Source organism: Macrobrachium rosenbergii, chromosome 22 (genome assembly GCF_040412425.1).
Source record: "Macrobrachium rosenbergii isolate ZJJX-2024 chromosome 22, ASM4041242v1, whole genome shotgun sequence".
In the NCBI taxonomy this organism is placed as follows: Eukaryota; Metazoa; Arthropoda; class Malacostraca; order Decapoda; family Palaemonidae; genus Macrobrachium; species Macrobrachium rosenbergii.
The window spans coordinates 21,648,408-21,674,774 of record NC_089762.1 but is presented as its reverse complement, the minus strand read 5'-3'; the positions used below and the strand labels follow the sequence as shown (position 1 = coordinate 21,674,774).

General features: G+C 38.8%; 1 protein-coding gene across 14 annotated transcripts in view; it reads left to right on the top strand.

The window, feature by feature from the left end:
• Nucleotides 1–26,367, top strand: part of LOC136850629 (zinc finger protein 418-like) — a 191,848-nt gene that overhangs the window by 81,868 nt on the left and 83,613 nt on the right. For all 14 annotated transcript variants that reach the window (XM_067124337.1, XM_067124343.1, XM_067124344.1 and 11 more), the window contains one exon: nucleotides 10,197–10,387. In XM_067124337.1, coding sequence (XP_066980438.1) covers nucleotides 10,197–10,387 — 191 coding nt within the window. The remainder of the gene's footprint in view (nucleotides 1–10,196; nucleotides 10,388–26,367) is intronic.

Here is a 26,367-nt window from a genome sequence, read left to right as displayed (position 1 = left end):
ACTGCAGTATGGTTCTGCAGTTAAGTAACTAGCACTCTTCACATAGTTTTCAAAGCTACAGTACTGATGCGGCCGCATTGGCCTCGAGGAAAGTGTTTTGTTGGAACCAGACTCACAGGCCCTTAACTTTCATCCCTAAGGTCTGTGTTCGTCTAAGTACAGTACTCCATCCACATTCGGTTTCCTGGTCTTTGAGTAATGTATCGGAGTTAGCTTCGTAACCAACAATCATCTTGTTCTTACCTTTCCTTGTTAAGGAAGTCCCAAAAATTTTTAATCAGCTTAGCTTCTAGTGTTAGTTTTCCTGTTCTGTCTGCCCTGTCTGGCGGAACCAATCAGTTTGGTTTCCCCTCATCAGGGTAGTGTTGTGAATTCCTCACCCTAACTTTCTATCTACAATTGAAGGTCCTCATTTTCGGTGGTCACCTTGGAAAGTACTCCCCTTTTACAAGGTCTGTTTCTGTGTCCAGTTTTCTCCTTGCAGGCTTTTTAGACAGGACCTCGCAATTTTGTCAGGTCCTCTCCTTTAAAAAAGGGGGGGGCACTGTCATTGGGTCTGCTATTAGGCAGGAAGTATTTTCTTAATACAAGCCTATTCAGGTGCTATTCTAAGCTCATGATCTTAGACGGTGACCACTTACATTATTTTCATTACATGAACTTAGAGGACCTTACTAATGTTCAGGGTAGAATTCTCCTAGTTTTCAACGTTTCTATTTAAGTCTTTAATAGCATAAGAATGATGTTTATTTCTCTGTTACTATTTCACCGGGTGACACGGGACCCTGATCCAGAAAAGGATTTTGACAAAGGAAAAATCTATTTCTGGGGAGGGGCCCGTGTCACCCGTGTGACCCACCTGTTTTCATTCTCTCCCTCCCTTGATAAACTTCATTCTAGTGAGGTGGGTGCTAACATGGAATGCGGCTAGTGTTGCCTTGTATACAGTCCGTGAGTAGTGCATGGGCTTGTATCGGCACCTCTCTCGTTGGGAATTTTGACATTGGGAATCTCTATAGGATAAGGTTCCGTGTTTTTGTAGTTCACCCTTTTCCATACACGACTCCATCTAGTGGAGCTCGCTCTGGGGGTAGTAACTCCAGCATTTCATTTAGCTTTCTCTGGTATCTAGCAACGGAATTACCTAGAAATAAGTGCTGAATGGACTATTTCACTGGGTGACACGGGCCCCTCCCCAGAAATAGATTTTTCCTTTGTCAAAATCCTTTTATTATTATTATTATTATTATTATGGTAGTACTGTATTTGAAAATTAGTACTTATTATTAGGTTAATCATGTATTTATCATACAAAACAAATAAACATACCTTAAAAATTCTGTCATTTCCTGAGAGAGAGAGAGAGAGAGAGAGAGAGAGAGAGAGAGAGAGAGAGAGAGATTTCTCAGTATATCCTTCGTAGTGGTATTTGACCAGCAAGTCAGCAACACTGACCACCCAACCCTTGCTTTCAGGTTACTCGACATATCTGACAGGTTCACCCTACCCCCTTTAAGTCTTAGGCAAAAGATTAGGAGTCAATATGTATTCCTTTAAAATTTTACATAATTTATTGATTTATAAACTAAAATCTTACTAATTCAGTATAGTATTTTCTTTAATGGACTGATATTATTGCTGTTTACATTAATATATTAGTATTTGAAAATTAGTAAATCACTTATTTATCATACAAAACAAATAAACATACATCTCAGTAAGAGAGAGAAAGAGAGAATTATTATTTTTATATATTATTTGTTATTATTTGATCTTATAAAACTTAATATTAATATTTGAACATTAGTATTGTAAATCATTATTGTATCATAAAACGTATACGTAGTCACAAAAATAATATGAAAATATAGAATATCACTCTACAAAAAAAATCCGTGAATGGGTGAGTTTCCCGCAAGTAATTTATAGATAGGTTCCGCAGAAAATTCTGCGAATTGTGAGAACACGAATATCAGGGGTTTACTGTATACCAGTTTTTGAAATATTACCAAGGATATCACCTCTCTGATCTAGTAGAAATAAATTTCCTTTTTATTATGATCAACTTGTAGGGAAAATAAGTCAGAGGTATCATGGCTTCTGCAGCTTATTAAATCTCGTTTTTATAGTAGATAAAGAGTGACTCTATAAATATGTGGTATCTTTTTGTTATGTACTCTAGATGTAGCAGATTAATATTACAGTAATAACTTGCAGTTCCTCAAACTTGTTTTTAAAATGCCAAGCATTATTTTTATACAGATCCATTAATTATACGTGACACACTCAGAACCACTTTGGTCAGAGAGGTTTGTAATTGAAAAATAGCCTTCAAAATGTACAACTAGGTGGTTGCAAACTGTAAGGTCTATTTGCAAGGGTTTTTTTAATTCAGTATGAAATTTAAACATTTTTGTTTGAGTCTTGTTATCATACTACCGTGTAACTAATATGTAATGCAACAGAGTGTGGGATTGCTAACTACAGTAACTTCATTTTTAATATGTACTTTTAGTATCAGAATTTGGTGTGTTTTTGTGTTTCAAGAAATTTAGAAAGATGTATATTTTTCATAAAATTTAGTATATGACCACAATTGTTTTTGACTCATCTAAGCTGCCTGTCAATCATTATGCTGCTGTTATTTCCTATACTAGTTATGGCTCCAGCAGTAAAAAAAATATTTGAAGTTTGTTCATATGTGGAAAAATATTAATGTAAATTTTACATGGAAATTCATGCATGCACAACAGTTACAAGACTCACTCAGAATGCCTCTGTTACATTGTTTTAAGATCTTTGCTTTTTACTTGAATCAAAAACAGATGTAAAAAATACTGAATAATGATAACTAAGAAAAATTACTTCTATTTTGAGGGTTAACACTCAGCACAAGAATGATCATTTCCCACTTGTGAAGTTGCTGATGTTTTGGTTGGATGTGGATGCCATTTCACCAAGTTTTTCTTCCTCAGGTACCATTGTCTGATTTACTTGGTCATATTCAACCTTAGGTGCCACCAATGAAATGACTTTTAGTTCCCTTCTGTCAAATGGATTTGGCCATTATTTTAATGACAGCTTGACATAACTGTGTTAAAGAGCTTGGAGTTGCAAGCTCTACACAAAGATTTGAGTCTCTCTTTTGTAGGAAATTGGTCAGCCTGATCATTTGCCATCTTGAACCCTTCTTATACAATACATTAAGGGTGAGGATCTGAGAATGAAATTAAGGTTTTTGCAATCCAGTGGATAATATGTCCTTTCAGACTACTGTATCCCCACAACAGGAAAGGTCTTGGTTATAGTAGTTTGAATAATATGGACATAATCATCCGTGCTCTCTGTGGTGCCTTTGGAGCTTGTGCATTGTAAGGCTAAAGTGGTGGTCACCGGGCCTGTGTGAGTGAGTAGGGATAAGGAAAATGTTAGTGTGGAGGAATTTATTGATGTGCACCAAACATAAACAATAAACAGTTGATAACTTTATTTTAACCTAAACAGTTAGTTGACAGCAACACTAGATTTTTTCTTTTATTTATCATGGTGGTCATTCAGTATTTTACAGTGTAACAATCCTCTCTTCAGTACCTCTTTTTCTTTCGAGTACCCACATACATCGCATAAGCATTTGAATTTAAAATAAAAATACTGTTAGTCAGTCCCCATTTTTCATTTATGAAAAGCATTCTAGTTAGCAAAAGATGGAAGAGTTTTCTCTAAGTCAAAGCTTAACTCTAAAGTTCTTTCTACATTACATTTATCATCATTAAGGTCAGTCAGGAGCTATGGCCCTCTCCTTGCCAACTTTATTTTTAACCAGTTCAGCATTCCTGCCTTCAGTAAATCACACGGATTGTAAGTAGCTAACTACATAGTAGTAAACCCCGTATCCATGAGGGATGCATACCACATCCCTCCCCACGAGTAGCTAAAATCCACGAATACTTAAAGCCCCTCTAAAAACACTTAGAACTGCTATTTTGATAGTTCAAACACAAAAAAAACTGTAAAAATGCTTTTACCTGAGTATTTTAATAGTTTTATCACAAAAATTGCATTTAGTCATGACAATATGAAAATACAGTAATTAGTGAATATTTCTCAGTGAAAAATACCGCGAGTGCGCAAATTTTCTGCGAATAATGTGTATGTATGTTTCACAGAGAAATCCGCAAATAGGCGAGTCCACAAATTATGAGAACACAAAATTGGGGGGTTTACTGTATACAACTTTGTGCCTCACAGTTTGCATGAGAAAGTATGATTAGTTTTCTTGGGGCTTGCAGTGTCATTTCCCAGGCATAGATTTCATCAACAATTTTAAATGTTCTGTTTGTTCATCTTATTGTTCATTTTATGCATACATGATGGGCCAACTCATTAACTGTGTTGTGACTGCTGCTACAACAATATTAATTTCATTATTTTGAAACATGCAACTCCAGTGAAATATGCAAGAAAGAAACACATGGAGATAATGCTGTGATGTATCTCATATCATAAAAAAAATATGCACTTTATGCATAAATGTCCTGCTTTCCCATTGACTCTGGGAGACAGTAACATTTGATAATTTGTTGTGCAAACATACTTTTAGTTGAAGAGCAGTAATTACCATATTTTGTGGCATACAATAACCCCCAATTTCATAAAAAAATACTATATTAAGAAAAAATATTCATGTATTTACATGTAAGCATTTAATGCTATCAAAATATATAGCTGTATGTCATGAAAAACACTTGGATAAAGCATGGAACTAGAGCAGGAGGAAAAAATTTTTTTTATAATAATTCTACTGTAATCTACAAGAGAAGAAAAGCCATTTGCAGCACTCTGTGGCAAAAAACATTTTATCTCCTTTGCCTCCAGTGGGTAACTCTAACACTGACAATGAATTTATGATTGCTTAAGTTTACAGACAAAATTAAATAAAAAAAATTGTTACGCGAAATCGATGTGTAAGCCTAGCTCATAGGCTAAGATATTTTCTAAGATGGGCACTGGTCTTGCATTGCATTAAGTAAACTATACAATTTCTGTGCCCCCTCCCCCTCCCCAACTCTCTCTCTGGTACAGTGTTTTTATTAACATTTAATGCAGTACAGTATTGAACCTCAAAAGTCCAAGCAAAGTTGCAGTGCATTACTACACCAAAAGAGTTCACCTTGTATTTTACTAATTTATTTATATTTTTATCTGTTAATTTATTAATTCATCTTTTTTCTGTCTCATTTTTTGTGTATTTCCTATTATCTTCTGTAAAACTATATTCTTTGGAAGCTTGAATTTCAAGAGAGTGGCCCTTGTAGGCTTGTTCCATATGAATAGTGGTTTAGCTTCTGAATACTGTTGACCCCGGTATTCAAGGGGGATGCGAAACCCCCCCCCACGAACAGCTAAAATTCGCAAATACTTGACACCCCTCTAAAAATGCTTATACTGTACCTGCCTATTTTGATAGTCCAAATACAAAAAAAAAACCCTCTAAAAATACTTATACTTGAGTATTTTAATAGTTTTACATTATCATAAAAAGTGCATTGTCACAAAAATGATATGAAAATACAGTAATTAGTGAATATCTCTCTCTGAAAAATACTGTGAATAGGCGAATTTTCCGTGGATAATGTGTATATACGTTCCATAGAAAAATTCTTGAGTAGGTGAAGCCGCGAATCTGGAACCACAAATAGGAGGGGGTCGATAGTAATAATAATAATAATATTGCTGAATAAAATGGCTGTATTTTGTGAATTGATTTTATACTGAGTTTTCTCAGTTCTTCTAATAATTCGCTTTTCCTGCACATCAATATTAGTCAGTAATTTTCCAATGTTCATATTTCAATGGATGAAACAGCGTATTTCTTACAACAGAAATTCTTTATTCTAAAGCATAACAGCAGGTTACTGAAACCTGGGATGTAAATCCTTAGATTCTCCTGATGGTATTTGCAGTGGTATTTCTTCTTTTTTCTTTTTCCGGCGTCTGTCTGGTATTTTTAGTACTTTTTCTATCAACATGTTTCGACCAGCTCGTTGGTCATCTTCTGGACATTGGGATGAGTCTGGAGGCACGGCTCTCTTGGTGGTATGTATAGGAGGTCTCAGGTCAAGCCAATTTTTCATTGGCTGCCTGAGGCAATTCTCCTCGGACGAAGTCTCCTCTCGCTCAGTGATGGTTGTATGCGCTCTTGCATGCATGTGCTGGAGTGCACGTTAATGAGTGTATTATTCGGAGGGTTGCTGCCTGCAGATGGATGTTCCTGATTGGTTCTCTCACCCGGGGTGCCAGTAGGTGCTGCCCTTGTTAAATGTTTGCTCACCAGTGTCCTTTTTCATTGGCTGCCTGAGGCAATTCTCCTCAGGTGAAGTCTCCTCTCGCACAGTGATGGTTGTATGTGCTCTTGCGTGCATGTGCTGGAGTGCACGTTAATGAGTGTGTTATTCGGAGGGCTGCTGCCTGCAGATGGACGTTCCTGATTGGTTCTCTCATCCGGGGTGCCAGTAGGTGCTGCCCTTGTTAAATGTTTGCTCACCGGTGGCCTTTTACTGGGTAATCATTCCATTCTACCTCATCATTGCATCATATTTGGACCACAGCCGTCAAAATTCTACAAGCTTCTTTGATACACACATGAACCCTAGCTATTACCCTTTTTGTATTTTCAGTCAACCAGATTTGGTTTGACCTACCAAGCCAGCAGCACCCAATGTATAAACCAACTTCTGAGCTATCAAACCTTCCTGATTATATAGCATGACTGATATGCATACAAAAGTCCTGCCTTCAAGTAGATATTCACCTAAGTAAAACAATAATTTGTCCATTGAACAGTAAATACAAACCCCCTGCCTTATGCATAGCTCCCTATTAATTGCTCCATTCAATTTGACACAGACACTTTCAATAGTAAAATTTTTTAGTGAGTAGCGAGCTTGAGAGATGTGAGATTCTTTCCTATCTGTGGGGCCCCCCTTCACAGGTGGAGGAACTTTCATTTTGTACCCAGTCACCCACTTTGAACTTGAGGGTTGTTATGCTTAGTAAATTAATGGTTTGTATTTACAATGCATATGCATGTAATGTGTTTTAAAAAAGAATAGATTTTTTCACTACTCTTAGATGTAGGAATCTTATAGTACATAGGCGTGTGCCACAGAAACTTATCATCTAACAAAGCTTTTGTAGGTCATTTTGCTCTCTAAATTGTTGCATAAATATTCATTAAGTATATTATATTATAATGAAATTTACGTACCTTCTCTAAATTGTTGCACAAGTAACTGTAGCATACAAAATACCTTATTTCTTGGTGCGTAAGACATGATTCTTTTCTTGAAATAAGTCTTGGAAATTTACTGTACACCATAGAGGTAGAAGGTTATATTTTCATGGGTTCATCCTAACACCATAGGAAGATTACATATACTAGATAGTAATTTGTTAAAATAGTAAATAAACAAACTTGTTATTAAAAATAAAAAAAATATGGATTATAACTAAGATTCATTTCCAATCCCATGTGGGGAGATTATGGTAGATGAGTTGAAGGATGAATAGTAACATAAATGTTTTATGAACATTATTGGTATTTTCACTCTCCTTAACCCTTAAATGCTGACTGGTCGTATCGTAAGTCGACTAAAATTGTCTGTCGGGTGACGAGCGGACGTACCGTATGTCGACTACAAAAAATTTCAACCTTCGGTCAACTATGACTCGACCAAAATGGTCGAAAAACACAATTGTAAGCTAAAACTCTTACATTCTAGTAATATTCAATCATTTATCTTCATTCTGCAACAAATTGGAAGTCTCTAGCACAATAGTTCGATTTATGGTGAATTTTTGAAAAAACTTTTTCCTTATGTCCGCGCGGTAACTCGGCCGAAAATTTCAGAAATTCTTTCGTCATTTTGTCATAATTTTTGCACCGTTTTATATTAGCCGTTACATAAAGTTTTATATATGAAAATGTGTGCAATTTCATGTAAAATACAACAAAAAACAACCCATGGTTGTAGCATTTATTAGTTTGGAAATATTTTCATATAAATCACGATGTGCCAAAATTTCAACCTTCGGTCAACTTTGACTCAACCGAAATGGTTGAAAAATGCAATTGTAAGCTAAAACTCTTACATTCTAGTAATATTCAATCATTTACCTTCATTTTGCAACAAATTGGAAGTCTCTAGTACAATATTTCGATTTATGGTGAATTTAAAAAAAAAAACTTTTTCCTTCCGCGCGCGGTAACTCTGCCCAACACATCAGAAATTCTTTCGTCACTTTGTTGTAATGCTTGCACCGTTTTATATTAGTCGTTACATAAAGTTTTATATATGAAAATGTGTGCAATTTCATGTAGAATACAACAAAAAATAAGTTATGGTTGTAGCTTCTATCAGTTTTGAAATATTTTCATATAAATCACGATGTGCCAAAATTTCAACCTTCGGTCAACTTTGACTTGACCGAAATGGTCGAAAAACGCAATTGTAAGCTAAAACTCTTACATTCTAGTAATATTCAATTATTTACCTTCATTTTGCAACAAATTGGAAGTCTCTAGCACAATATTTCGATTTATGGTGAAATTTTGAAAAAAACTTTTTCCTTACGTCCGCTTGGTAACTCTGCCGAAAATCTCAGAAATTCTTTCGTCACTGTCGTAATGTTTGCACCGTTTTATATTAGTCGTTACATAAAGTTTTATATATGAAAATGTGTGCAATTTCATGTAGAATACAACAAAAAATAACTCATGGTTGTAGCTTTTATCAGTTTTGAAATATTTTCATATAAATTACAATAAATAGAAAAAATTCAACCTTCGGTCAACTTTAACTCAACTGGAATGGTCGAAAACTGCAATTGTAAGCTAAAACACTTACAGTCTAGTAATATTCAATCAATTACCTTCATTTTGCAACAAACGGGAAGTCTCTAGCACAATATTTTGATTTATGGTGAATTTTAAAAAAAAAAAAACTTTTTTACGTCTGTGCGTTACGAATTCATGCATCATTTTGTGATAATATTTTCTCTGTGTTGCTTTGATCATTTTACAATTTGTTATATACCAAAATCATCGCAATTTAATTACAATACAAAGAAAAAAAATAACTCATTAGCTTCAACCGTTTTGCTCACAGTGCGATTTTTATACAATTATATATGAAATTTTTTTTTGCGCTGTCATATATTTCAATATTTATATATGATAATGATATTTTTTTCATTTCTGATGATCGCATACTAAACTTTAGGCAATGTCAAAAAAAGGAGCCAAAAATGAACTCTTAATCTTAAAAACTAAGGGTGCTGTGATTTTTTGAAAAAACTTTTTCTGCTTCGGCGCTAACTCCCGAACGCCGCCGGCATACGGCAGACACTTTTGTAAATAGAGGCTCAGCGTTTAAGGGTTAAATTACCCTGGCTTGAATGGGACATTATTAGCTGACAGAAATAAAATTGCAGCATGTTAAGAGTTTATCTGTAAATCTCAGTACTGTAGCTAGAATATTGTAATCAAATATGTTTGTGTGGTGCTTTTATAGACAATAACAATGTGCAAAATATTTTCAGGTTTTGAAGACTTAAATGTTTTTAATTATGTGCAATATCTCAGTTTTGTAGATTTTATTCTTTATTTTATTTTTTTTAATTTTTGGTATGTTTTGTTCATACTGTGTTTTACACAGTGTATTGTAACAGAGCAATGAAATGTTATTTCATATTTACAACATTTCTTATTGTGGCATTTAGTTTTCCTTTATCCGAGGTAAAAAAAAAATTGGTGCATAAGCCTGCATCCAACACTATGAAAATACAATACTTTAAAAATGCTGTAGCCCTATTTATTTGCACATCCTGACAAAATCTGCATGGGCAGTCAATACCAAACATGTTACTTTTTAATCTGTTGAGGTTTCTCAGTTTGCTGAAAGTCAGTATCAGAAACTAATTAAAATTAGTGAACATGAAAAACATAATATTTTCGAAATAATTGAACTGAAAAACTACACAGTAATAAATGCTTATGGAAAAGGTTGGAGCATCTTGGACACCAGGAAATATGGTACTAATTTTTGCAAACAATAGTCAGTTATTTGTGAATGTCTAATTGTATAATTTTTATGGTAATTTAGAAAACCTTTATTAACTGAGGATTTTATCACCAGGTGTCACTTGGCATAGATGAATTAGTGGAACACCAGCTACGCAAAGGATGTAAAATTAAAACTAATCAGTATCCTTGCACCTATTGCGATGCTGTCTTCAGTGAAAGGAAGTTCCTCATTGGCCACAAAAGAGATTGTGCAAAAAAATCATTGGTGAATGGTACACACGAATGTGATATTTGTGGAAGAAGGTAGGTTTTGGTTCTTGTTTCAAGTTAACTTTTATTGTATCAGATCTAAATAAGTGCTGTTTCATGATTATCTTTTATTTGTTTAAAATCAGAAATTTTGTATCAGAAGCATTTAAAATGTTTAAAGGTTTAATGGTACGAAAATGCTAGACAAGGCATGTTAAGATATAAATTTTTGAAAAGCTTGGATAGCTGGTGGTTAGCACTCCTTATATGATCAAGGTAAAGTTTAGCTGGTTGGCATTTAAGATAGCTAATAGTGGTTTTGGAGATACATTGTTGGCAAATTAACTCTAGCACCTCTCGTACAAAACTGGTTACAGATTGTGTTGCTGTTGATGAACTTATTGACAATTGTTTGGAATGATAACGCAAGCAAAAAGTACATACCATGTCTTTTTTTTTTATAGAAAATATGGTGAAAACCATGAGTAAAAAAGCCCATAAAGGTGAATTAGAGATTACTTGAAGTTAGGCTCTACACATACAAGAGCCATGTAATGAACTTTAATGTTCTTCGGGGACATTATATTTTTAACTGGAAAGATTGTATAAAACAAAAGAATCTATAAATTGCAGAAGTAAAGACCAATTAAATATACCAATTTAGATGTTTAAACCATGTATCTCTGCATAGCCTTACAACAGACATTCAGCTTTCCCTATTTTATAAACGTTTCCAGTGCATTAAGGTCTCAGTTCGACAGCACTCTTTAGACTTGAAGTGCCATTGTTTCAGTTTTCCCATCTTATTGGGAATTTGCCTTATCCTCTTGAAATTTTCCTTTGAAAATTGACTGATCTCTCCTGTTATTTTTTTGTTATAGTAATAGCAGAAAAACTAAATAAACTTGGTTAACTATATGTTTATATTTGTATCAGGTTAGGCGTAATGTACTTCAGTGAATTACTAGAGTTTGTATATTTTTAATAGTGGACCCACTGTTTGTCCCCAAAGGAGTTACTCTTATGGTCCCCTTAAGGCTCCATAAGAGAGACCAACTGATAACAAAGAATTCTTTCATAGTAGTTGGTCTTGGCCAGAACAGTGCTTTTGATCTGACACAGTTACTGTATAGAGTATACAAGTACTCAGGCAAGAGGACTCTGTCCCTTGCCTATAGCATTTGCCATGATCTTTTCCTTCACCCTTCTCACAATTATGGCAACAGCTTGCAGTTTGGCTAAGGTCCCCATTACTCTTTTGGTCTGTTCTAACACTCACACCCTTAAGTTTTCTTTAGAATAATTTCATATTTGTAGTGCCGTATTGATGAAATGTTGCAGTTATCTGCTGAGAAAAGCTAAGTGCACAGCCTGAAGCCCTTGTAAAAAGTTTTATTTCCTTAAAATATTTCTTTGAAAGGTCATAATTGTTAAATTCTGCTATCCAGTCCATCCTTCAAGGTGAAGATTTTATAGTGGAATACTATAGAATTTAGGCCAAAGGCTAACCGCTGGAACCTATGTGGTCATTCAGAGCTGAAAGGGAAGTTGACAGTAATAAGATTTTGAAAGGTGTAACAGGAGAAAAACATCACTGTCATACTATGAATGAATTTTTAGAGAGTGGAAGGTCAGATGGAAGAGAGAAAGTATGAATGGAAGTGCAGTAAAAGGAATGAAGGAGTTTGCAACTAGGGGCCAAAGGGACACTGCAAAGAACCTAAAGTAATGCCTGCAGTGCACCACATGATTTGCATTGATGGCACTAACCCTTCCACAGGGAGGCTTGGACAGTTTTTAAATCTCTTGAATTTAGAATATTGTTACTGAAAATCGTTAGTGGCTTTTTCATTATATATGTAGATAATTTTCATTTACAGAGTGAAAAGGAAAATCTGTTTTCTGAGTCCAGTCCCGTGTCAGCCGGTGAAATTCCATTACAGCACGAATTTCTAGGTATAACCTTGCTAGATATACCAGAGAAAAAGAGCTTTCAGGAAAGCTGGGGTTACTTCACTCCCAGTCGAAAGCCTTTCTAGTGAAGGCTGTATAAGAAGGGGTGAGGAATTACCACACACGGAAACCTACTCTCCGGAAAGATCTCTCCTCATCAAAACTCTCGAATGAGCGCGGTGAGTCAGTTGAGCCCCCACACCAAACACCCGCCAGATCGGCGACACCAGCGCCACCCACCACATTCCATTTTCTAGCACGTGAATCTACGGTTTATTTTTTGTGTAATTTTCTCCATTATTTTGGATTTTCTGCTTCTACGATATGCTGAGCAGCTTACCATTTCCAAGTTAAGTACCATCTTCTTGTGGGGTTTTGTTTTTTTTTTTGGCTGTTATAGTCTCGTATTTTCATAAATATCGAGATTCATTATGTTACCACGGCGCCCCTGTGCTGTTATGTCGATCGCTGAGGCGCTTCCTTCTGTTCTTTTTCAGTTGAGTCGCTCGCTGCTATAGATATTTTGCCCCTGTTCCTTCCTGGTGGTTCTCATGGCTCCCTTATGAATTACGATCATTGGCCTACTGGCCTTTGTGAGTGATGCTCCTGCCTAGGTCCCCAGGTTGGGTTCCTATTGTTTTGGTCTTACTAGGCTAATTAATTTGACTGAAGATGGTGCCTCTTTGTGTTTTATTTTTATTTTTATTGTTTTTATTATTTTATTTATGGTTTATACTGGTGCTTACGGTAGCTCAGATCTAACCGCCTCGTGTAGGCTACGCCTCGTTGAGCACATTTTAGTTTTTAAGAGTGTTGGTTATCTTGTGGGTAGGCTTGTTAGCTTCCTTCCCTTTGCCCTGGGTGGATAGGTCGAGGGAGTTTTGTTGCTGCTTTTCCTCCGGATCGTTCGGGTGGGCAGAGTGAGCCCCTTGGTTCTCTTCCTCCACTGGGGGAATTCAGTTCTAGGATGTGTTTCCAGCTAGTCGCCCCTTTGCCTGCCATTTCTCCCGATCCCTGCTGGTTCTCGCTCAAATTTCTCTCCCAGTTGCTTCCTCCTTCCCTTTTCACCGCCCCAGTCATACCAAGGTTAGGTCCTTACAGCTCGCCCCAGGTAGAGTCGGGCTTCGGGTTGGTTGCTTCCAGTCATATTGCCCTCCAAGATTCATGGTCTGGGAGGTATGGTTGGATGGTGAGGTAGCAGGTTGAGCCGGGTGAGCTCCCGCCTCCCGTTCCTTCCTGGTAGCCTACCCTCCTCCTGGCCTTCTCCTCCTTCCAGCCTTGCTCTACTGCGCGGGTGACGCCAGAGTGCTTTCCGGAGTTCCGGTTTCTTGTTGGTTGAGGGATTCGCCTTCCCATATTGTCCCTAGTAACGCTGTATTGGGGGTTGGTGGTTTGTTTACCCTAACGCCGCTCGGAAGTCACCGTTCGCCTCCCCGCTGGTTTACGCGGACACGTATATATATTGCTCACTCTATGTTATGAACATATATATTTTACCCGCTCTCGCTTCTCCTGGGAAGTAAGGGCGAAGGTTTTTCATTATAGGAATCGGATCCCCTCCGCCCTTGAGTTCTTACCATCACTTGTTACTGTTTCTTTATTTTTAGATAAGTTCGTTATCTACAGGAGTACTCTCCTTTATTCATTATATAAGAAACACGCGAGTCCAGTCCCATACCAGGGTCTCCCACGTTATTTTACTGGCAGCCCTTATGGTTAGTTCCTGGTCTCTCTCCTTCATTCCCGAGTACCCGGGTCTGAAATCCCACCTCCACCTGTGTAATTTAGGAGCTTATTACCCAGTTTATGATAGGAGTTCTTTCTCCGAGTATCCGGTTGCAGTTGAATTTCCTGCCTCGCCAGCTTTAGTTTGCTTAGGTGGAGGTTCATGTACTTTTCTACTTACAGACTGTTCGCTGTGAGGAGTCGGGCAATCGCCCCTCCACCAAAAACAACCCCACGGGTCACGTAGGGGTCGGTCGGACCCATCGCTGGTTGTGCGTCCGCTCTGATGATCTGATTGTTTGGGCACCCTGATGGTTGTGAGGTTTGCTTGGTTTCTGCACAATCGTCCAGGATGAGTTGGCGGACGAAACTTCCGCAAGAAGTTCGCCTTGAATCCTCCGGCCTGCGGCTGGGTTTGGAAGGAACGCTCCGCCGGGAAGCCCTACGCCCGACGCGAGAACGTTGAGGGATTCATTTACCCGCGCACGGGTGGCGTCGCAGTGCTCGGGAAGATCTGGCCACCCCTATCATCCAGCAGATCCGGATGAGACCCAGCCACCCTAAGCGGATATCCTCTACGCTGAGGTCTCGGAGGATGTTACGCCATTAATCTCAACCTGAACCGATGAATGTAGAGCAGGACCAGGTGGTAAGTGGTGAGGGTAGGTGAGGGTTGTTGGGGCGGGCCCCTCATTTGACTCCCCTGCTTCATCTATTTCTTCTTTTACAGGCTTTGTGAAGTCTTCCTCCTTGGGTGATAGAGCTCCATCTGCTATCCCCAAGTTGAAGTTGAAGACTTCATGGAAGGCGAAGGGCTACAAGTCCTCGACTTCCAAGAAGGCATTGCTCCTTCTCTGCCGAAGGCTAAGGTCTCAGACCTGTAGCCGGGAGCAAGTCTGGTTCCTCCAGCAAAGGCGCGAGTAAGAGGGCTGCAAAACCAAGCCCTCCTCGCCAACCTGCTTTCGATGCAGAGGCCTTTGCTAACCAGCTTTATAAGCGCACGGAGGGACCTGGATTTGAGATTTAGCTTAAAATCTTCTGAGAAGCTGGCCAGTCATGATAACATATACTGGCGGAATGGTCACCCACCCCAGCCGGTAATCCACAGTATGTTATCCTCGACACCGCGATCTTCCCGCCGCTCGATGTCGGTAACCCTTGGCGAAACACCGGCCATCCAACATGATGGCAAGCTGACTCTGATGGTCTTGGCACGACGCGTTGAGGAATTGGAGTTCTTCCCTGATCTCCTGCTCCTCACCAGGCTTCGTGAGGCTCACGGAGGAAGCCTGACTGGTCGGACAAGGTTCCTAGGGAGACTGTCATCGCCCCTAGGACCAAGCGCCTGTCGGGCTCTCCCGCGCACTCTGGACGGAGGCAGGCAGATAACACGGTTGACTTCTTTCAAGGGGAACTTCACCATGTTCGCCCTGGGAGACAACCTTCCCACCCCTTGCTTGGACAAAGTCGCTCTGGCTACGGCCCGAGCGTGCTTTGAGGGTATTCCGGTACCTCAGCTGAGGGAGACAGACCCTACTTCCCTGGTATTCCCAGGAAGTAACGAGTTCTGGACAGACGCCCCGTCCACTTTCACGGTCGGGAAGCTGGACCCCTTCTGCGCCTCCACGATTTAACAGCAGCTCCCTGCTGCCGGAAGCTCTTGAAAGCGAGTTTGATGCTCGTTGTTAGGCCCGCCGCAACTCCAGATGCCTTACTGAAGTTACTGCCGCCTTCCTGCTCGGACGCAGCCCTTCTTTCTTTCAGGTTTTGGCTAAGTCCTTGTTGGGCGGTTTCCAGTCTGACTTATCTGAATTTATCATGGCCAGACTGGAATGTAGGAAGTTCATCTTCGCCGATGCAACTATCCGTCACGAGCCCAACAAGCTCGTGAAAAGCTCGACCAGACCTAACCTCTTCCCGGGAAGAGGAGGTCACAAGTGTTATGGCTGAGGCTACACGGGCCAACCAAAGCCTCGCTCGCTTGGGGTATTTCAGCCACAAGGTGAGACCCCAGAATCGCCGGCCCCAATCGAGAGGAGGAACGCTCAGGAGGCATAAGAGGCCTCACCACCAGGCGGTAGTCTGCCGGCCTGCTCCCGGCAGTGGCACAGCCTTTCCACTTCTAAGGCTCACTCCCCAACAGTACGCGGCTGGTCCAACCAGCTGCACCTCATGTGGCTCACCGGCATACAACCCCACATATGAAGGCCGTGGCTTTCACGGCCCTAATAGGGTTGCAAGGGGAGGAAGAGGCAAAGCCCCTCATAGAGGAAAGCCCAATACCACCCCAAGGGGAATACCTGGACGTGGTAGGGGGAATAAACCCGCTCCCTCCCACTGAGAGAACACAGGTAGCGGCGCTGTTTTGGTTCAGGGACCAATGGACCTTCAGCCCTTGGGCACATGCATTGTGTCCAAGGCCTAGGATGGAGCTGGATCAAACCCTCCTCCTCTAACCAGGTTTTACCAGCGCCACCCACAGCAATCCTCTAAAGGATTATAGACAGAATTGCTCAACAAACGAGCAATAAAGAAAGTAAGGCACCTAAAGTTTCAAGTATTATTCACTGTTCCCAAAAGACTCCATCAGCAAAGTGATCCTGGATCTGTCGCATGGCCTAAATCTTCTACATAAAATGCGACAAATTTGCATGCTTACGGTGTAGCTCAGGTACGACTTACTCTCCGGAGCCGTCACCACTTAATGATCTTTTCAGGACGCTATTATCACGCCCCGGTTATACGGAACTTCTCTCAGTTCCTCGGTTTCAGACTCGGGAATCAAGCCTACTCCTTCAGGGTCATGCCCTTCGGTCTGAACATTGCGCCCAGGATATTCACAAAGCTGGCGGACACGGTAGTACAGCAACTCCGGTCTCAAGGGATATCCCTTGCTGGCATATTTGGGATCGATTGGATAATTTGGGCACCAACAGTTCCGGAGTGTCAGAAAGCCACGTCCATAGTCATCAGTTTCCTGGAGTCGCTAGGTTTCCAACTGAACAGAGAGAAGTCCCGCCTGACTCCGGAGTCCCGGTTTCAGTGGTTGGGTCTCCAATGGGATCTGTCATCTCACACGCTGTCCCTTCCGCCTCCCAAGAGGAAAGAGATAGCATCTCTCACCAGGAGATTCCTCAAAAATCCATCAGCATCCCGCCGTCCCAAGAAAGGGTCCTTGGGCTTCTTCAGTTTGCCTCAGTGACAAACCTGCTATTAAAAAGCGAAGTTAAAAGACATAAAGGTGAGTGTGGCGGAGTCGAGCCAATGTCAAGCCTAGAGACAAGGTCCTCTATCCTCAAATCTTAAAGACAAGGTTGCGACTGTAATTCGTCAAAGGCTTGTCCAATACAGTTCCGCTCAATTTCCTCCGCACTAGTAGTTCACACAGACGCTTCCTGCTGCTGGGGATATTCACCAAAACAAAAAGTACAAGGAATGTGGTCTACAATGTTTCAGCAGTTCCATATAAACACCCTGGAAGCTATGGCGTATTTCTAACTTTGAAGAAACTACTTCAACCGATTCATCAGGTTGGTATTGACAGCGCAGTGGTATTCACATCAACAGGGGCGGCTCCAAATCAGGCCTAGTAAAACCAAGTAATGGTTGCTATCTTCTCCCGGCGAACAAGCACGCTGGCACTCGTCAGCCACCCACTAGCTGGGGCAATGAACGCGGTATGATTCCTGTCCAGGAATGCCCGCTGGAGACGGAGTGGTCCCCTGGACGGAATCTTTCAAGTGATTTCGCCGGTTCGCCTCCAAGTGATCTGTTCGCAACGGAGAGCAACTTCAAGCTCCCCTGTTATGTGGCCCCCAACCTGGACCCTCAGGCGTTCGCCATAGACGCAATGACAGTAGATTGGAACAGTTGGGAGAAGATTTATCTTTTCCCCCCAATAAACTTACTGCTGGAAAGTTTTACATAAACTCAGGACATTCAAAGGTCAATTAGCCCTAGTAGTTCCTTTATTACCGAAGAGCAATTAAGCCCTCTTCTTCAGGAACTGGGATTACGGAGTCTTCGATCCCTGCCCATTCTGACTCAGACAGTACAAACCAAGACTGTGTCAGCTTCTCAAGAATTCAATGCCCTAGTTTTATGGACTTTATAAATCTGCAGCTCAAAAGGAGTTAACATTGACCCTGTCAACACTCTGTTTTAGAATCAGATAAAAAGAGATTCTACTATTAGACAGTATGATTCAGCAGTCAAAAATTAGCCTCCTTCCTAAAAGCATCTGAAGCCAAAATCATGACAGCTAATTTAGGAGTTTCTTTCTTTAGATCATTGTTTGAGAAAGGCCTAGCTCCGGCCACTATTACCACAATCAAGTCAGCATTAAAGAAAGTATTTCTTTACGGCTTTAAAATCGACCTCACAGATTCCTACTTTTCATCTATCCCCAGAGTACGCGCTGCCTGAGACCAGTATCACGCCCACAGTCTGTTACGTGGTTTCTCAATGACGTCCTTAAGTTAGCATCAGAGATGGATAACTTTCATTGCTCTTATCAGGATCTGTTAAGGAAGACTTTATTTTTGATTAGCTTGGCTTCAGGTGCTAGAATCTCAGAGCTGTCGGCTCACTAGAGGTGATAATTATGTGAACCCTCCGCCTGGAGAGGTCCTCCTTTCCCTGACCTCAGATTTGAAGGCTAAGAACTAAGACCCACAGGACAGGTGGTCTCCTTGGAAGGTGGTGCCCCTTCCTCAAGACCAGTCTTTATGTCCAGTTTATGTACTTCTAAATCTACTTTAAGAACTCCACAGAGTAAGTCGGGTCCTCTTTTTATCAGGGAGTAAAGGTGGTACTCTTTCACTAAAATGCTATAAGACAACAAATTTTATATTTCATTAAACCAGGCCAACCCAGATTCAATCCCTGCGTTCATGATATTCGAGCAGTTGCTACTTCCATTAATTACTTTCATAATATGGACTTCTTCGAGTTATCTAAATTTACGGGTTGGAAATCACCCCAGTGTTTAAACGCCACTATTTAAAAAACGCCAAGCCCTGAAATTTTCTACCATAGCTGTGGGAAGTGTCATCTCCCCACCTTAATTAATCATATCTCTTGTCCTTCCTTTCCGCCCGCTGCCTCATTTACTTTTCTGCTTATTCTCCTGGTTGATTATACCTCACTGCCTGGCTCCTCATATTGTTGTTTCTGTACCTGTTGCTGGAAAAAGCGAACAATCTGGAATGCCATGATTGTTTCTCTGTGGGTACTGGACAGTTTTTATTTGGTTCCATGTGTACCCCAGATGAATGTATATATTAATGTTAATTGATTTGTCTCTACGTGTTTAGCCTAAGTTTACGTGTATAGTATTAAGGTTATATTTGCAGTTATTTTGTGGCGCCATGTTTCACCTGCTTTCTAAGTGCAATTTTAAGGTTTTGGGCTTTTTCTCCGTCGTGCCGGGACCCGCCCATGTTTCATAGTATTAAGTTTGTTAATGTGCCTGTGATTTATTATACTTTAGTCTTAGTGTTCTTGCTACACGGAAGCAGATTGCTTAATTAAAATTATTTGGTAAAACTTTTGCCTTTCTTCAGATTACCCTCCATTTCTTTTTTTCCTAGTAGTTGCAGCCTTGGCATGATTCTCTATCACGATTTCACCTGCTGACAGGATTGACTCGAAAAGGGATTTTGACAGAGGAAAATCTATTTCTGAGGAAGGTCCTGCGGTCACCCGGTGACTTCTCCCTGAATTACCTAGTACTTCTCCCCTCTGTACATGCAACCAAGAAAATAGCATGGAACCGAGGTAGGTGGCGCTGGTGTCGCCAGCCTGGCGGGTGTTTGGTGTGGGGCTATAACGTGTCACCAGCTTCAGTTCCGGGGATTTGATATGAGAGATCTTTCGAGTAGGTTTCGTGGTAGTGGGTAATTCACCACCCTTCTTATACCGACGCCTTCCTAGAGACGCGACTGGGGGTAGTAACCCCAGCTTTCCTGAAAGTTTTTCTGGTATATCTAGCAAGGTTATACCTAGAAATTGTGCTGTAATGGAATTTCACCGGTGACACGGACCTTCTCAGAAATGATTTTTCCTCTGTCAAAATCCTTTTTTAACCTAACTTCTCTGTTATGTAGTTATAACTGTGACTTGAAGTTCCCCTATGTGCTTAACTTACAGCTTTATTTTAAATTGTCCCTTTTTTTCTTTTTATTAATAATTCACAAAAATTATGAATGAATTATGTACTGTAGAAATTCCCCCAAGTTATCTTTAACATTAGGAGGTTTTTGTGTTGTAGGGGAGTGAAAAATGTGTTTAGGCAGATCTACTCTTGGTATTCATTACTCCGCTAGATAATGAGGTCGCAACCTTTGTAATAAGAAATAGGAATTTGATTCCTTCTTAGCGAGATCTAGCAAATACTTTCTAGTACTGGTTGTTGATATTAAATTAATAGTTTCAGAGATATATGAGCTACCAATGTAATGACAGGAACCATAATTCTCAAATCATTGCAGTTGTTAATGATAAGTTGAAGTATAGCCCCATCTGATAGAGCTGATGTGGGTGATATTTTAGTGTCGATTTGATAGGCAAATTTCAGTTGCTCAGTAACACATCTCATTGAGTATAACTAGTCAGTAATAATTTAAAATTTTATATAAGTGACTTACCAAGCAATTAATAACTAACAGCTTCTTACCATGGCAGACCAAAAATTCAAATTTCGTGGTGGCGCTACCATCACTAGTGTGGGTGACAGGGTCCTGCCCACTCTCGGGACTGACAGGTACAACTCAGCGGGAAACATCAATTCGTTTTCTGCCGGCTCCCGATCAATATTGGTGGTTTTTGGGCAGTACCTTGCATCATTTGTTGGATTGTTTTCCTGTATTTGGTGACATACTCAGATTTTGTGTGGCTGTTTTTGCAGTTAGGGAATCATTAGGTTATGTTATAATTTTTCACTATTTTGCCCTGTCAGATTCTAGTTCTAGTGTTCGGTTCTGTACTGAGGGATGTAAAACTACATCAAGTAAGATTATGTATGATTCTCATACTAAATGTATTAAATGTAGGGGCAAGATTGTAATGTGGAGATTACTTGTCAGGAATGTCAGGATTGGAACTCTCAGCAGTGGAAGGTTTATCATTCCCATTCTGATAAACTTGATAAAGATAGGAAGAGGAAGGATGCTCTTAGAACGGAGCATAGAGCTAGCTTAGAAGCTACTCCTTTGCTTTCAGTGGCTGAGGGTAAATTCGAGGTATTACTGTACATTATATATACTGTGTTATTATACTGATCTATTATCATCATAATATGTATAAGAAACTATTGTCCCTCTCTCTCTCTCTCTCTCTCTCTCTCTCATAGTTAGTAAGTTATAAATGATTTGTTTAACCAGACCTCTGAACCCTTTTAGGGTTCTTCTTGGGCTGGAAAAAGAAAGTGGGGGGAAGAATACACAAAAAATTAAATAAACAAATAATAAAGAAGGGGGAAAAAATTAAAATAAAATAAAAAATCGAGAGGGAAAAAAAGAGAAAAAAGGGAGAGAAAAAAAAGGGGGGCAAATTATATTTTATTTATTAATTTAATTTTGTTTAAGAAGAGAATGATATTATTAATTGAAAAGTTATTACCTTCAGCTAGAATATATTTTATTGATTTATTTTGTAAATAAGTATTTCTTTCATGCTGCCATCTGGGACAGCCAACCAAGATATGTTTGATTGTTATTGGGATGTTACATCTTTCACAAGTTATTGGATTTGTGTGCGGAGTTGACATCAGATGACCATGTGTGAGTCTGGAATGTCCTATTCTGAGTCTTGTTAAAATTACTTCATTAATTCTTTATTTTTGGGTAGAAGAATGCCACTTTTAACTTCGTTCTTAATTTGTCTTATTTTGTTTTGAGAGGGTGTATTTAACCAATCATTTTGCCAATCCCTCTAAATTAAAGCTTTAACTGATGCTAGCCAGTCTGATATAGGAGCATTCATAGTAGTTGGGGGGATTGTACAAGCCAATTTAGCAGCTTTATCTGCTGTCTCATTACCCTTAATGCCTACATAGGCTGGAATCCAACAAATATGAACTTGAAGGCCATTTGTAATTAATTGATGAATTTCCCGTTGGATATTTTGGACAAGGTAATCATTTGATTTAAATGATCCTATTACTTCAATTGTACTTCTTGAGTTGCTCAATATGAGTGCTGAAGGAATTCCTTTTTTTTATATAATCTGGAGAGCCAATTGTATGGCTGCTAATTGAGCTGTAAATACTGATGATGTTAGAGGAAGGCCCATTTGGATAGTTTCATCACTTGAATAGGCTGATGAGCCCACTCCAGCTTCATTTTTGGATCCATCTGTATAGATTATGAAGGGATTACCCTTCCGTCTTATGTGTTCCATGGCATGTTGATGGTACATTTCTGTGTTGAACATATATTTTTTTGAAAGATATGATAGATATGTGAGTATTTTTGCCCTTTTTAGTGTCCATGGTTTGATCTGATTATTTTCCTTTTCAGTGAAAAATTATGGTACCTCCATAATCCTGGAGAACCAGTACCCTCTTTGGGTGGCACCAGCTTTCTATTCCTTCACTTGCATAACAATAAGCAATGTGAAGGTAGAATTTAAGAACTTTGCAATTACAGTACTGGGAAAAAATGGGAAAATGGTGGAAATACAATAAAGCTGTTTATATCCACTATTCTTGTAACTGGCAACTCCGCAAAGGAATGAAAAACACTTGTCCTTCCTTTTGAATGGAAAAAGTTCCCACTCAATGCGGCTACTCAAGAGTTTGTTGCCTTCGTGGGCCAAATCTCAGATGGGACAGCCACTTCTTAGTTACATGCAAGGTTCCACCTTTTCTTTCCTAATCACATCCACTATTCTGGAAGTGACTATGAGAGAGTTCTCAAAGGCTTCTAGGACTGTTTGAGTTAAAGTTGTAAAGACTTTTTTTTTTTTTACAAACCTCATGGGGGCATTCTACAATTTCATGGCGTAGAATCTCAGGGCCCATGAAGAATTGTGTGCTGCAATTACTTACACTGCCTCTTTCGATCTGGAAGACTCATAATAACATGTTTCTATCACCATTCCCTTCTGCTCCTTCAAAGGGTTTTGGATAGGGAAGGAAAGGTACAGACCCAAGGGTATGCTGTTTGGGTTAGAAATTGCATAGAAAATCTTCCTGAAATTAGCAGCAATAGTTGTCCAGAAATTCAGAAAAGAAGGAATTCAGTTGGTAGCTTACCTACAGTTGGCTAATTGGGGGAGCCATCAAAGAAGAGTGCCTAAGAATTCTGAGAGTGGTAGTCAGCAGACTCCAGTCAAAAGTTTTCCTGATGAACTGGAACAAGCCCCACCTCACACCCAATTGGCATTTTGTGTGGTTGGAACTTTGTAGGGATACCTTTCTCGATGGTTGTCTTCCCAGCCAGACTCAAATCAGAATAAGGAAGGGCCTGCAACGATTCCTTACCCAATTCACGTTTTTCCAGTGACCCTTTGAAGAAAACCTCTGTTCTTCCAAGGAAGCTTGTTATTACAGATGAGATATTATTCCCAGTCTGAACACTCCATGACAATTTTGTCACCTGTTAGTTTCTTTTGTATGCTGCATTGAAGATGAATAGCAGCTATGCTACGAGAAAACAGGTTTAAGCAAAGGAAAAACATATTTTTGGTAGCTGCTTTGATTCCTCAAACCCTCCTGCTTTCCCTGACAGAGAGGCATGGGAATTTCTGGTGAGCACTATTCTGGCCAAGACCAACTATTAGAGAGTTCTTTGATATTGGTTGGTCTGGCTTATGGAGCCCTAAGGTTACCATAAGAGCAACTTCTTTGATGGCTCGCAGCAGCTACCAATAATATGTTAAAAGTGTTGCAACATTTAAGGTTCCAATTGTGAATGGCACTATTCATTGAAGTCTTCGGGAGCCCTATGGCCAGGTTAAAAACTACTAAGATATTCTGTGGCTTGTTATTTTCAGTTTTGTGCTATGATCAGTTTTGTAATTTCCCTCTAGGTATTAGATCCTGAAGTTGTCTAAGTGCCTAAAATCTTTGTTGTTATTTTGTGATTTCAAATACTCTGTAATGAATTATAAGACCAGAGTTTGAAGTTTTCTCTGTTTCAAACAGGTCAATACAATCGATCCCCCATATTCGCGGTGGATGCATACCACACCCCCACAAATAGTTAAATTCTGCGAATACTTAAAATCCCCCTCTAAAAATGCTTATAACTGCCTATCTTGAAAGTTCAGACACTTGATTTATACCTTAAACTGTCATCCTACATCAAATATACCTGAAACTATTATCCTATTACTGTATAATCTTTTAAATGGTATTATTAATATAATTTCAAAGTCATCTTAAACATTTTACCCTTAAAAATCTATGTACACTCACTCAAAAATGTATTGCAACATGTTCCAGAAGCTTTCACTCGCCCAACAATAATTTATTCTTTTGATATATACGATAAACTGTGTTTTTCTTATTTGAATTCACTTATTAATCACACGGTTAACAATATAAAAAAGAACAGTGAGTGATAAATTCATATTACGAAAAATGACGAAACATTTTTAAAAATTTCGTGTCAGATGATCGGGCAAAAGAGTCAAAGAAGAAACTATATTTCGAATCCAAATAAGAGCATCATAACTAATAAAATATTGAATAATCATCAAAGAAATTTTATAAATAAAGGAAGAATTCTACGATAATCATTGTCAAAAACGCAAAAAAGAAAAAATCTCATGACGTTGTATGTTATCATGTGACGCTACACTCGGGCAGGAAAGTTATGTCACTTGCGCCACTAAGCTGGATAACAGACTCAGCCGCAGCTCATTATCTCACAGGTCATCGATCATTAGATTGCATGAGACTAATGTTTCTAGCGTAGATATTGCTCAGTAGCTTGGCCCAAGTAGAACAACCGTGTAAAAATGGATACAACAACAGAGAGAAATAGAAATATAATCAATTTATTGAAAAAATTGGAGGACGACCTCTTGGTTGCACAACTGTTCAAGATCATTATCAGATGATCATTGAAGGAGCGCTGCCTAACTCCCCTGGCAACTAGTGTTGCCATACAGAGAGAACAGTATGCTCTCCCTTCGAATTGATGCCCAAACCATCCGTAACAGGCTACATGAGGCCAAGATATTATTTCATCATAATGCCTGCCAAGAAACCCTTCATAACAGAGAAACACAAAGAAGAGAGGCTAGGGTTTGCGTTACAATATTACCCAGTGGCCAGTGGTATCTGGAAGAAGTCATCTTTTGCGATGAGGAGGAGACGAGCATGTTAGCCTTCTTCACAGCTGGCGTGTGACATTAACTAAGTTAATGTTGAACATCTTACTAGTTTTAATTCTTTAGAAGCTTAGATAATAAGGCATACAAAAATAGGTGATATATATTCAGTTAATTTCTTGAGGTATCAAAATGGTAGGCCTAAGTGGCATTGAAAGAAACCAGAAATTACACATGTCAATGGCATATCTATCTATCTATCTATCTATCTATTTATATAAATATATATATATATATATATATATATATATATATATATATATATATATATATATATATATATATATATATATATATATATATATATATATATTTTATATATATATAAGTGCAATTTTAATCTATGTATTACAAAAATAGACGTGAATTTGTTGGTCTAGTTCAGTATATTTTATATAAGCAGTTAGGCAAACAGGCCTAAGTGTCATTAAATGAAGTCAGAATACTTGATAGGGCAATATATATATAATTATATATATATATATATATATATATATATATATATATATATATATATATATATATATATATATATATATATATATATATATATATATATATATATATATATATATATTATGTATGTATGTATATGTATATATATTTTATTAAGATCTCGCCTCTCAAGATCAACAGGTTCTTAAAAAAAACAAGTAATTGGGCTGTAATGACTGACGAGAGGTGACAAACAAAGGAGGGAGGAGCAGAACAAAACCAAAAAGTGACCTTAAAATTAATTTATTTACAATAAGTTATATACATAATATACAGTGAGTCAGGTTCAAACTAACTTATATACCAAAATGAGTCAATTACCAAAAATTACATTACTAAAAATGGTTTTATAGGAAAATTTAAGATTATCCAAAATACATCACTATCAAAATTGAATAGTTACATTCGAAAAAAAGAGACTGCAGCAAAACAACACTTATTAAAAAAATGAATCATCACACTTAGTAAAAAATGAGTCAGTTTCAAAAATCCAGTTATTTATAACAATTTAGCAGCAAAAT